This window comes from Dermacentor silvarum, chromosome 8 (assembly GCF_013339745.2).
Source record: "Dermacentor silvarum isolate Dsil-2018 chromosome 8, BIME_Dsil_1.4, whole genome shotgun sequence".
NCBI classification, from domain to species: Eukaryota; Metazoa; Arthropoda; class Arachnida; order Ixodida; family Ixodidae; genus Dermacentor; species Dermacentor silvarum.
The window spans coordinates 50,510,390-50,523,785 of NC_051161.1; the positions used below are offsets into that span (position 1 = coordinate 50,510,390).

The 13,396-nt window shown below is 47.8% G+C and overlaps 1 protein-coding gene across 1 annotated transcript in view; it reads left to right on the forward strand.

Moving 5' to 3' along the window:
* The window catches only part of LOC119461201 (membrane-associated guanylate kinase, WW and PDZ domain-containing protein 2-like), a 55,375-nt gene that overhangs the window by 21,545 nt on the left and 20,434 nt on the right, over positions 1 to 13,396 (forward strand). Inside the window, 8 exon segments of the mRNA XM_049671954.1 lie at positions 266 to 553; positions 1,093 to 1,311; positions 1,621 to 1,699; positions 3,117 to 3,383; positions 6,042 to 6,258; positions 7,148 to 7,433; positions 7,916 to 8,098; positions 10,770 to 10,962. Coding sequence (XP_049527911.1) covers positions 266 to 553; positions 1,093 to 1,311; positions 1,621 to 1,699; positions 3,117 to 3,383; positions 6,042 to 6,258; positions 7,148 to 7,433; positions 7,916 to 8,098; positions 10,770 to 10,962 — 1,732 coding nt within the window.

Sequence of the window (13,396 nt, forward strand, 5' to 3'; positions counted from 1 at the left end):
TCTTAAATGTTTGTGTCTTCATCACATGGCACAACAATTTGTTTTAATGGACTTGTAGAAAATGCAAATATTAAAAGTTGTTCTCAAATGTTTATTTCAGTATCTAATGCATTATTTATTATCTGAAGGCTGGACACACTGTCCAAAAGAGCCTAGTCACAATACGATAATTATTTTTCTGTCCCTGAAACTATCCTTACTGATGCTGATGTTCTTGAGGGAATTAGCCTCAGCACTCACCTTGTTGCATTTACCGGCGCGCCAGGACATCTACTCAAGTAAGAGCTTGGAGGACCTGGACAGCACGGAGTCGCGGACGCGGCCTGCCAAGTCTATGCCGGATCTGAGCGGCCCGGACAGGCCACGGCCGCAAAGGCACAACAGTGCCGACCTGCTCAGTGTAAGCGGCGGAGGAGCCCCGGACATCCTCGATTTCTCTGGGCCCGCTTCCCCGGGCACAGTGGGCCCCAAGCCGCAGACACTGACTGTGGAGATAGTCAAGGGAACTTCGGGCTTTGGCTTCACGATTGCAGACAGCGCCTATGGCCAGAAGGTGGGTGACAGCCAGCAAGGTCTTGTGCAACTGTTCTTCAGAAGATCACTTCTAAGGACTTTGTCGGTGTGTTGATTGGCTAAACCAGGAGAAGTGTGTGAAGAAAAAAAAAATAAAGGATTTGTGGGTGGGGTGGGGGGGGGGGGGGGCACATTGTCATTTTATGCATTATATTTGGGTGCATTACAGGATTGGACCCGCCATGATAGCTTAGTGGCTAAGGTGTTGTGCTGCTGAGTCCGAGGTCGCGAGCTATATCCCAGCCGTGGCGGCCACATTTCGATTCTAGTGAAATGCAAATGTGCCCCTGTAATTAAAATTAGGTGCATGTTAAACAACACCAGGTGGTCGAAACAAATCAGCGGCATGCCTGATAATCAGATCGCGGTTTTGGCATGCCATACTTCAGAATTCACTTCTTCAATTTAGTCTTGTGCTATTCATTGTAACCACGTCCTGCTAACTAGCCCAAGCGCACATGCTGCTTCATTTACATATCTTGCGTCTTGTCCTGAGCACGGCTGTCCAACCTCATGCAGGTGAAAAAGATTCTGGACGAGCCACGCTGCCGGGGCTTGCAGGAAGGGGACCTGCTGGTGGAGATTGAGGGTCGGGACGTGCGAGGCCGCCCCCACACGGAGGTGGTGCAGGCACTCAAGGACTGCCCCGTCGGACAGGCGGCTCGCATCACCCTACACCGAGGTGGCTTGCGGCCAGCGCCTTCCTCGCCGGCTAAAGTCAAGGCTCGTGCTGCCAAGGTGCGCGGGTGGCCACACGTCTTTTCCTGTGCTTCCTTAGGTTTCATAAGCCTCTGAGAAACGCAGTTTTCTACTGTGCCACCTGTACTGTGCACCATTCAACAGCAAAGTGTAGTAGCTATGTCCTGGATGTGTCGATTTAGTCTTTATGATGAAGGAGACGGTTCGAGTTTGGTCTTCTAGGCAGTGCACAGGCCAGGCTGTACAGAATCAGTGCTTCTTGGCTTATCTGTGCAGTTTTTTCCAATATATTTTATTCTCGCTGGTGTGGCTTGGTGTGAGATGCGTTAATTTCTCTTCTTACTTTAGGTTCGTCCTTCGGAGGACTTCCTCTCGAAAGGATCCAACTCGACCTTCTCACATTTCGCCCTGAAGAGTTACCACTCAGGTGAGGACCAAGAACTCCTGTCCATGATGTGCAAACATGATGCCTAACCTTGATACAATTACTGATGTAATGCTGTGTTCGTGTGCAGTTAGAGCTGTGCTTTGTGATCGCTAGAGGGCCACATCTGGCCCATTATTACACACTAAGCATTGTTCTTCATTATGTAAAACAACCTTGCTCTGTTTGACCATGTTTTAATGCGGATGAGGGCAGAAAGTGATGTGCGACTTGCTCAAGTTTTGAGCTGGTGGCTTTGTATCTTAGCTTCATTTGCAGTTGAGCACTTTTTGCATGGGCTTGATAGCAGATTTATTATTTGTAACGGTTTTGGGGCCTAGTTCTGCAATGGCTATTCTGGTAACAAACTCGTTATTGTGATTGCTACTTTTTCTAATAGGGTTTGAAGGTGCATGTATTTCCCTGTGGTTTTGTTTGATCCCTGCTGAGGAGCGGTTTCAACAAGGGTGACATGCAGAAACATTAGTGTACTAAACATTTATGTGCACGTTAGAGAACCCCAGATAGTCAGAATAGTAGTTTAATCTTGTTTTAAGGAAGTTGCATTCAACATGAAAATATGTTTATTATATCCTATATTTGTTATACTAAACTTACATGCGTATGTTGCCTAAATAAAAAATTAAAATAATATATGATGGGATCTTAGTGCAAGACGCACCATTGGATGCCTCCAACGGGCTAGCAAAGGGTCTCCTGTTGGTTTTGTGGCTCTGTGGCATGTCATCTGTGGCATGTCAACAGCAACAAACTAGAAGCAGGTTTTGCACTAATGTGCACCTGTGGGATCTGTGCGATCTCACGGGACTGGCACTTTGGTCTGCTGGCTTTGTGCCAGCCAAGCCACACTAGTGTGTTGGCCAAAATGCCCGTGCGTGTCCTAAGTGTGCTGTTTCGAGTTACCCTTGCGGATGTGTATTTTTGCTACCCAAAAATGTATTTTGAGCTGCTGCGCAAGCAAATATTTGCTTGTCATAACCAACATTGTCTTGAATCTCGCATGTTCAGTTTCATTGTAGCAGTACTCATTCAAACAAACTATGGCCAACTAAATTTTAAATTTGCCTCATTGTACAGTTAACCCTTGACATAACGAAGCCGGCCCCTATTTTTGCGTGCTTCATGATATAGAGGATTTCGTTATATTGAAGTTCGTTATATCGAGGTTTGACTGTATTTTAATTGTTATGTCCCTGTCTGATATGTCGAGATTAGACTGTGTACAGGTATCAAAACAAAACAGAACAAAAAAGAAACATGATACTGTTGTGTAATTGATATGGCTTACACATGTAACATTCAAGCATTGCACCTCCTTTGCTGATGAACAAATTGATGGTACACTTGTTTTGGCATTTTTTTGCTAAGGTCAAGTCTCGTCCTCTTGTACTCTTCCTAGATGGTTATGTACCAGCATACCAGGGCCCATACAGGAGCAAAACACCAACTGCTGAGCTGTACAGTTCACGCGAGAAGGAAACCGTGGTGGTGAGCCGTCCCAAGACCCCATTGGTAGACACCCGGCATTGGACGTCTCCGTCCACTGACACCTCAGGCAACACCAGTGCCAGGATGGAACAGCAGACGTCTGCGCCAAGTATGGACGATACACCGGTGGCGGGTGCATCGTCAGGCAGCTCTAGTCCAGCCAAGCCACCCAGGACAGGTAAGACCTGGGTAGGGTTGAATTGGGCGTTACAGTGGCAATAATGTACTTGCACCTTGGGCACCCCCTTGGAAGTGTCCAACGTGCTCTGCCCCCGTGTCTGATGCTTGCCATCTGCTGTGGCTACGTCCAGGGACAAAGACCACGAGTGAAAGTGCTTAGAGGTGCCGGTATACGGACAGACCAACCAACACACTGCAAACGGTTCATTATGAACAATAAATTTCACAGGCCAGTTACTCAACTTCCTCACGCATTTTATTTAACAATAGTATGCCATATACAGTGTAGACCACTTATAACGTAAGTCGCCGGAGTCGCAAATATCCGCACTACAAGCGGTACGTCACTATAACCAAAGCAACAATTTTCAAGGCCCGCACATATGCAAAACATGTGCACCGAGCCGCCACGCGTATGCGACAGTCGAGGAATGCGGCTAGAACGTTTGACGTTTGTATTCAATTTACAGTCGAATCTCGTTAATTCGAACCAAATCACGCGGTGGCGCCTCCGACCGGCATTGCTCCGGCACCGCCATAGAGTAAAAGCTTAGGAGAGACCCCTCAATGTCGTGCGAGTACGAAACAAAGAAAGAAAAAAAAAATGCGGCGGAAATTTCACCCTCTCTCAAATGGCAAGGTCGCCGATTCTGCGTTCCGCCGGAACATGCGTGTACGTGCCGACGTCTCAGCCACGCTACCGTAGCCACGCGTAGAAAATGGCAGTGAACCCTGCTTTCTCCTTTATGCTTCCTCTACTTTCTAGTCACGTGTTGACCTTGCACGCTGCGGCTACGGCGCAGAGGGAAGCAGAGGCGCTGCCCCAGGCCGGCCAACAAAACTGCCCACGCCGGCAAATGCCCGCTTCCCGATAACGGCAGAAAACGAAACTTCAGGGAGCTGGCGCCGGGCCGGCTGGAGCGGCGGCGGGCCCGCACGGTGACAGTCGAAAGTGAGGGAGGGAGGGGGAGCCACCGAAGCGGCGGAGTTGCCTGGGCGAAATCCGCTTCCCTGCTGCCCTCCTCCCTCACATTCCACGGTCTCCGCGTGCGCCCTTCGCCGTGATTAGGGCTGTAGCCGTGATGCGCCGGCGCCACCCGCTCCCTGAAGTTTCGTTTACTGCCGTTATTGTGAAGCGAGCGTTGGTCGGCATTGGCAGTTTCGTGGTGCTCGCTCGCTACGCGCGCCTTGATATTTCACGACTCGCACTCAAGATTCTGGTTTCATCCTCACTGGCTGTTCGTTCGCACCACGTGCCCTTCTCCTCCACTTCGTCTCTCTTCCTCGAGCACTCCTTGGGGCGCCCGTTTGAGGGGAGTGTTCGCCGTCTCCGCTGACTTCCGTACTCCCAGGCAGCCGCACTGTAACCGGTATTTCGTTTCCCGCAACTGCAATATAAGCGACACGTGTATACATGGAGTGCTATGGGAAAATTAACGGGAGTCTGAAAAGACAGCACTATATCCGGTCCTGCACTATAAGCGGTTACGTTATAAGTGGTCTATACTGTAGCAAGTCATGTAAATTAAAGAAGAAATACAAGTTCTACAGCAATAGCTGTAGAACTTGTACCGGCCAAGACCGGTAGGTCTTGGCCTTTATTCCCCCATGCAGTCATGAAAAATGCAAGTCTTTCCTTCAGTGCGGAGGTGATATCATTGTAAAAAATCAACACAGGTGAACTGATTGCTTAAGTCCACTGCAGGATTAAAGCCTCTGCCAAAGATAGCCAGCTGCCCCTGTTCTTTGTCATCTGAGCCCATTCATTGCCGGCAAATGTTTCTGATCTCACTGAGGAGATCTTGATGCGCAAGTTGGCCATTGGTATTTTTGTGGCATGACACTTTTATACAAACGTACAAACACGGAACCTCTGTTGTCAAAAATGCCTGTTTTGCGGCAATAAATCCTTAGTTGCAGCTCAGCACTTGTGTTTGTCTGGTTCTGCGTTTGTACGTGTGTCTACAAGTGTGCTGCCTCTACAACAGCAATTTCCTAACCTAATCAGACCATTTAACCCTCTACATTCTTTGACTGTATTTATGTTCCTTCGGCACAATAATAGGCCACTGGTTATTTGTCCTGGGCATTATCTTATCTGTCCAACTCTACATGACATGACAAGAACTTTATTTGAGTCCTGAGGAACTAAGATATAGGCGAACCGAAGGCTCCCCCAGATTAAGTCGGTGGCTCCGCCCACGATGGGACCGGGAGACCAAGTCCCGTCGCGATGTCATGGGCCCTCTGGACAGCCTGGTTTTGGATTTGAAGATTGCTGCTCTTGAGGGATTCCTCCCATTGCTCTTTCGTGATGGGTGGAGAGGCGTTAAGGGCTGGGCACAACCAGAGCATGTGATCAAAAGAGCATGAGTCATGACCACATTTGGAGCACGACTGTGAATGGTCAGGGTCTATCCTGTTAAGGGACCGGGGAGTGGGATACGAACGGGTTTGCAGAAGTCTGAGTGTGCTAGCCTGAGGTTTGTTCGATTTGGGGTGGGGGGTGGAAATTTCCTCCTGCCGAGACGATAATGGGAAACAATTTCGTGGAAGGTACATAATGTCCAACTCTACATCGCAATCACTTTACCGGTGCAGATCATTTTCTGTTATAGGCGGCATACAAATTTCACTTCATTTGCTTGCATTTTAGGCCAGTATGGGGCGTGGTACTTTGAACCATCGTCGCGCCAGCCAGAGTGGGCTGGCCAGAACTTCCGGGACACAACTATCCGGCCTGCAAATTCAAGCCAGCAGCCGCAGGCTCTGTCCCAGCAACAACAGCAACAGCAGTCACCCCGGTGGTACTCTTCTGCACAAGCCGACTACGGCACCACGTCTGTCTATGGTGCTAAGGCAAACAGTCCTGCGTGAGTACTCACTAGATTTTTTACTTTTATTTTTTGACCACCAGAGAGCATTGCCTTTCCTTAACATGTCCCTTTGTCACACATCCCGTGAACGCCAGAAATATTGTCACACACCCCGTGAACGAGGCGCCAACGCCAGGCCAAATTCCAAAGCTGACTTGTCAACTTCCGGAAACAACTCCACGAAAGCAAGGACTAGTAAGGGACCCTCTGGTGCGCCAACGAATGCCGGTTGCGGTCCAAAGACTGAGTCAGAGCCCAGAGTTGTCAAAACACAACAAAATATATTCTTCAAACAGGGTAGTTACATACACACGTGCACACTTTATCTAGACACATCACAGTACAATTCAGATGGGTATTAAGAAAACGTTGGAAAATAATTAACGACAAGCACTAAGAGTCTAACACGTAAAGTACAGAATGAATAGGAACACAAAGTGTCCAATCGTATTCACCCATGCTGGCCTTGAGCCAGACGATCTCGGCGTAGCTCGATGCAAATCTCGAAGAAGGAACTTCTTCCGGAAACGCAGACGCTCGATGAACTCGTCGGTTAGCTTGCCAGGGAATCCCCTTCTTCCGCAGACGGCCAGTCTTCAGGTCATATCTCTTCACTGGCACGGTCTGCTCCTCCTTCCGAATCCTGCACGGTGCTTTTATTGCCTTCGCCGGTGCTTCTGTAGCCTTCGGTCGGAGTTGTGATCTTGTAGCATGAACAAAGCCTGGGAATCTTCTAGACGTTTCTCACGTTTTCGATTAATGGAAGTCCTGAGGTACGCGACTCAGCACAAAAAAAAAATTTAACAACCATGTCTTTGCAAAAGAAATGCAAGCGTACAAGATTGCACAGCTGTAGCTTGTATTTTCTGTATATTGCCACCACCAGGTCGCAGCTGAGTAGTCCAATTGTCGAGGAGCGACCGGCACTGTTGACCCCAACACAGAAGGACTGGTCGAGCCTGCCAGCTACAGACGGCCTCCCGCAAGGCAGGGGTTGGAGCTACAGCTCTCCTGACTATGGCTACACGAGACTGCCCAGCCACCAGTCACCGGGGCTGCGGTCTCCGCTGTCCTCGCTTACGCAGCAGCTGAACAGCAGTCACCTGAGCGGTGGCAGCCCCTACTACGGCCTCTACGGTTCTTCGGCACTGGAATCGCCAAGCTTTGCACAGGTACGCAGACTCGTGTATTTGGAAACTGAGGGGCAGGCTGATTTGATCCTGGGGTTGTGAAGCAGAAAGCAAAATGACCCCAATGGCTTTTTAAGGATATGTTGGCAGGCTAGTTGGTTTGACATGGTTATGTATGTTGTACAGATCATACTAACAATGAATCTCCGGAGGACAGCAAAACCACTTCTTGTCCTTCGTCTCTTGATTATAATTGCTGTGTAACATACATAGTCAAGTCCACAGTGGCTCCATTGTGAGAGAGTGGCAAGCTAAGGTACAGAAAGTTACAGGAATATAGAGACTTGAAGCGATCATCAGTGGGCAAGCACGAAAAGTTTTTGCTGGGAGCCAACGTTTTAACAAGTCTCTTTGTTGAAAAGCTGGCTCTTTGCCGAGGCTTTTTTTCTGTTTGGCTGCTTTTGATTACCTCATTGCATAAAAAAGTGACCAAAGTACCTCCTCGTGGCCCGCCTACTTCACAGGATGGTCTTTCGGGACGCAAGCACTCGACCTCCTTTGAGCACGAGCAGCCTGTAACGTCGGCGACGATGCGTCCAGGGGCCGATACCCATGCGTCTGACGCAGTAGACCTAGTGGTGACGCTTCATCGGCAGGAAAGCGGGTTTGGCTTCCGCATTGTGGGAGGCACGGAGGAGGGTTCTCAGGTGAGTTTGGCTTCCCCACTGTTGATGTTCTTTCCAAATCCAACCTTGAAAGAGAGCTACGTTGTAGTGGCATTTCAATGTTGCTGGGACAAATTATGTTTGTGGCTACATATTCGTAGTGCAAACCTCCCAAATTAAAAGTCGTGAATTAAGCTTAGGGTGCATCCCATACTTTTTGTTTCTCCAGATATATTGCGCGATGTCGCTGCTGGGGCTTCCATTGGAACACTGTGGCTTTCATCTGTGAACGAACTAGTTATTCGCTATTGCTAATAGTGGTGTCAATACTGTCATGATATGTTTATTACGGTGTTGTGTTAGATTGGTCTCGTGGACAGTTGTAGTGATGTTGCCGCTCGTGGTATGCAGCCTTTGTCATATTAAGTGAAGCTACCAAGAGAGCTAATGTTACCAAGTCAATGATGTGTTGTCGTGTCACACCTATGGGATTTCTGGAGCTTGAGAACTATGGTGGTTGAGGATGAGAGTTGGTCCCATTTCCTTGTTCCAGAGTTTTTGGGCACCACTAATGTATAAATGGGGTGTCGGCTAGATGTCCTGGTGCTGCCTGTGGTTTTGTTTCTGTCGATAGAGGCTGTACATAGTATCAGAAATATATGTGATAAACCTTTAAAGTCGAACTGCAATGACATTTTGTACTGCGCAAAAGGCCTAATTTCACATAGCGTAGATACAAAGCAACCTTCATGCAATATTTTACGCTTGAAATTCAATTGACTGCATTGCAAAAAGCTCACAAAAATAAACACTGGAAATGACGCCGAACCTGGATTGTGGAGAACTAATGTGCACCCACAGCATGCTGTAGATTTCAGATGCGATGGTCTCAGATTTGCATCATTTCTGCTAAATGCTAGGTGCCTGTGTTGTTTGCTGTGGTGCTATTGAAAGACTGGTAGAAAAGAAGGCTTTATGATTACCAGCCCTGCAGCCTTGTCAAAATTGCTTCATTAGTACAGCTGAAGCCACTTATAACATGACTGCTTATAATGCAGGGACGTATATATAACACTGTATTTTGTAACTCCGGTTTACCCTGTTATAGAACTAAATGTACACTCATACTGTTCAAGTGCAGCTCATACTCATGCTTTTAATAGTACTATTAATCATAATGTGGCTGCTAGAAAATCCTTCGGACAAATGATGCACTGGTAGTGAAGCAGAGAGAGTGAGGAAGAGGACATGTTTAGCAAACAAACAAGGAGCAGAAAAAAAAGAGAAAACATTCAGTGGTGACTCGGCGATAAATATGACAGACATGCGTTAGGCATTACATTGCACCTCTTTGAGGTCCTAGATCTACGATACCGCGTTCACCACATTGCAAAGTGATGTGCAGGAGCTCACTCGACACGTGTCCTGCCTCTTCGAGGAGCGAAGAGCGCCTGATGGTGGTTCAGAGCAGACCACCGTTGATGTTGATGATCACCACAGTTCCCAAATGCAACCTTAAAAGAGAGCTACGTTGTAGTGGCGTTTCAATGTTGCTTGGACAATTTACACCTGTGACTAGCCATAGTGCAAACCACCCAAATTGAGATTGATGAATTGTGCTTAGGGGACATCCCATACTTATTGTTTCTTCCGATATATTGTGTGATGTAGCTGCTGGGGCTTGGAACACTGTGGCTTTCATCCATGAATGAACTAGCACTGTCAGTTGTACTCGGTGGTCTATGCTTGCACCCGGTCATGTGTTTTGATTGTAGGATAGGAATGGCTATGCTTGGTCTACATGTCTTGCACATAAGCAGGTTTTAAAGATTGTTACAGTGATAATGCAGTACTGCTTATAGCCGGATATTCGCAACTCCGGCTACTCACGTTATAAGCAATATTTGATGTATACAGGCGAACCCACTTATAACGATCTGTCGGTTATAACGACCACATTTCAGTGCATTTACGGTTTTCCGGCCCTGCTATTGAAACTGCTTCTAGATATACTGAATGTTTTTTATATCTCCGCACTGTTACAATGAACCCTTCGAACCCGGTCACGTTCAAAAGAGGACTCATGTGAAGTGGCAATGCATGGAAGCGTGAGCAAACTAGGCACACAGCAGCGCGCATTCTGCTCTAGTCAAACCGCAACAATGATTTGACCTTCCAGATAAGCGAACGACTGCCACGCGTGGATTTTGGAAGCCGCGAAGAAAGTCACTCGCTTTAGGGCACGCCTCCAGGGAGGAGGAGGAGGTGTACAGCATGAACAGCGCAGCGCGGGGCATGCAGCGTCGCGTTTGACTGGAAGGCTTTAGACGGACGTTTCTAACGGAAATTTGCAGCTAGGCGCGGGAACGCACTGGGAACAAAATTAACACTGAGAATCTGGTTTTCGAATCGAAGTACTGCCGAATTGTAACTGTAAACGTGCGTCTAAAGTGCTGCCGAATTGTAACTGCTGATGCCAGCTTCAGTGGGGTAAATTTTTGAGCGTTTTTAAGGGCGATTCGATATGTAACAAACTACTGATATAACGACCACTTTTTCCGGAACTGTTGAGTTCATTATAAATGGGTTCGACTGTATATGTATTGCTTATTTATAACCAGTTTTGCCAAAGTGTAATTTCAGTGCAGTTGGCATTCTAAAAGTGGAACTGCAAATGAAACAAGCCTAGCTTGTGCGCTTGCTGCGTGCGCAGGTCTCCATTGGCCACATAGTGCCTGGTGGAGCTGCTGACCTGGACGGTCGGCTGATGACGGGTGACGAGATAGTCTTTGTGGATGGCCAGAACGTCCTGCATGCATCTCACCACCATGTGGTTCAGCTCATGGGGGCCGCTGCTCTAAATGGATGCGTCACGCTGGGCCTCAGGCGGAAAGCACGCTCATTGGGTGAGGAGGATACTGCTTTCTTGTTGGGTTGGGTACAGAGTGAAAAATGCGGGTTTGTATTTCAGTAACAGCGACAGTGATGCTAGACATTAGGTGAAATTATTGAGCTTAGCATCCCGAAACTGCGCAGTGGCTTATCAGGGTAGTGGAGGGCTCCGGAGTAATTTTGACCAGCTAAATCTAAGTACACTAGTATTCCTGCATTTTTACCCATTGAAACGCGACTGGCCAGTAATACCGTATTTACTCGAATCTAGGCCGACTCCGATTCTAAGCCGACCCCCCAAAAGTTCGAAGTCTGAAAAAAAAAAAAAAACTTACCTCGAATGTAGGCCGAACGAAAAAGCGAGGACAGCATTCGCAAAATGAAACACCATTTATTAATTTTGAACATGCCGAGCTCATTCTATGTCACCATCGCTGCTAGCCTCGTCGCTATCTTCCTTACTGCTGACATCTTCAAACAGTGCGCTATATTCAGTACCATCCAGCGCATTAGAGATGCTGCATTTTTGGAAGGAGCGCACGTTGCGGCGCACGCAAAAACCATCTTCCGTGGCCCCCTCCAACGACAGACCGATGCCGAAGTTCTGCCCGGTTTGAACGTTTGACGATGCCTCTACGGCTAGCACAACTACCGCATTTACTCGATTCTCACGCTTCCTCGATTGTAACGCGCACCCGTTTTCCGCGAGGAAAAATTTGGAAAAATAGATTTCCTCCCGATGCACTGATGTTGCAATGAATAAAAAAAGTCGCAGTTTCGCCCGAAAGGCGATGCATCGAATGCGGTAGCAAATTAGTAGACCGCTATTAACAAGCACGGTGTCACGCGCGCTCAAGCAAACATGAACACACCTCGCTCGTTGACCGCGGAAACGAACTGTCAAAACGCTGGAGACGAAGCGCGCCTTCGTGCTAGCATGCCTCTCGCTTCAACGCGGCGAAAACACGGCGCGCGGCGGACTTTACCAGTCGCAGATTGCTTTCAAGATAGGGCCAAGCCTGATCGTATCGCCGGAGTGAATCGTCGCAGATTACGTCCTGCTTCGGTCCACTGAAACCGTTCCGCATTGCTTTGCTGGCGAAAATCCTCTCCTTCTGTTTGCGCCAGTCCCGCTCGCAAGTTTCGGATTCTCCGAACGCCCGTGATGCGGCCCGATTTCCGTCCGTCTCCGCACAGATGATCACTTTCCTTTTAAATGCGGCATCATGATGAACTCGGTACTTCATGCTGATAGATAGAGCAGACGCTGAGAACGTGAAGACAGACGGTAGACTATTGCCTAAGCACGTGTACTGCAGCACACGGAGGAAGCTTCCGCATGCTACGGTAGCTAGGCACGACGCGCGTGCGAGGCGGCCATTTTGAAATGCCGACGCAGATTTAGGGTCGTGTTGAAAGTGCGCGTTAGATTCAAGTAAATACAGTATTCGTTTAGAAAGCGGCACTATAGTGGCATCGCCCATTTGGTGCCATTACGATAACGCCACACCGCGCGCCGATGCTGCACCATACCGATACTACCGATACGACGCAGGTCAAAATGGCGACGTCGCTCGTGTACTTCTGCTGGCTACTGGCACGGCTAGTAGCGGCTGCGATACTGACTTTTCTAGATGGCGCTAACTATGCACCATATTTATCAGTTTCGGTTAAGAACTGGCGCGTTTTTTAAAATCCTCGAATCTAAGCCGACCCTAGAGTTTCGTGTGTGATTATTTGAAAAAAACTATCGGCCTAGATTCGAATAAATACGGTATAACCCGCGGCCTTGTGCTCCACAGCAGAGCATCGTAGCCACAGATGCTAACAGCAGTGCTGATAGGGTAGTTAATGTAAGAGAGTAACGGTACATGACAAGGCGTGTGTATCGCTCTTGTGCATCGTCCAAACCTTTTCTCGTCCTGCTTCGTGTTTAAAAACTGCTCTCAGACAAATGTGACACAACACAATCCCTTCGTCTCTTTGCTTAAGTCCCCTAGCACTGGTATTGTATCATGGCAAACATACCAAGCCTAATGCAGTAGTATTATAATCTAAATCGGATGCACATGTTTGTATTTTTTTCGCAATGGAAGTATGTTTATTATAGACCTCATGAGCAAAACCTCTGTATGTAAGTGTTTGCTAGGTTTTGCGTAAGTGAATACAAGAGCCTCTTTATAGTTCGTATGGAGGACGACCTTCCTTCAGGGTGATATTGTGTATTGCAAGCCATCCCACGAAGGCCTTCATTATTTTAGAAAAAGCTAGGAATAGTTCATTGTTGATGATCTTGATCTTTATTGACAGCCTTTGTGCTGAAATTATTGGACATTCAGTGACACAACTGAGTCAGACATTCAGTGATAGATTATGCATTGATGTGTCACTATTGGAATGCCATCATAAGGTGACTATGCCATGTAAATGACGGGTGTGTCTTGTACT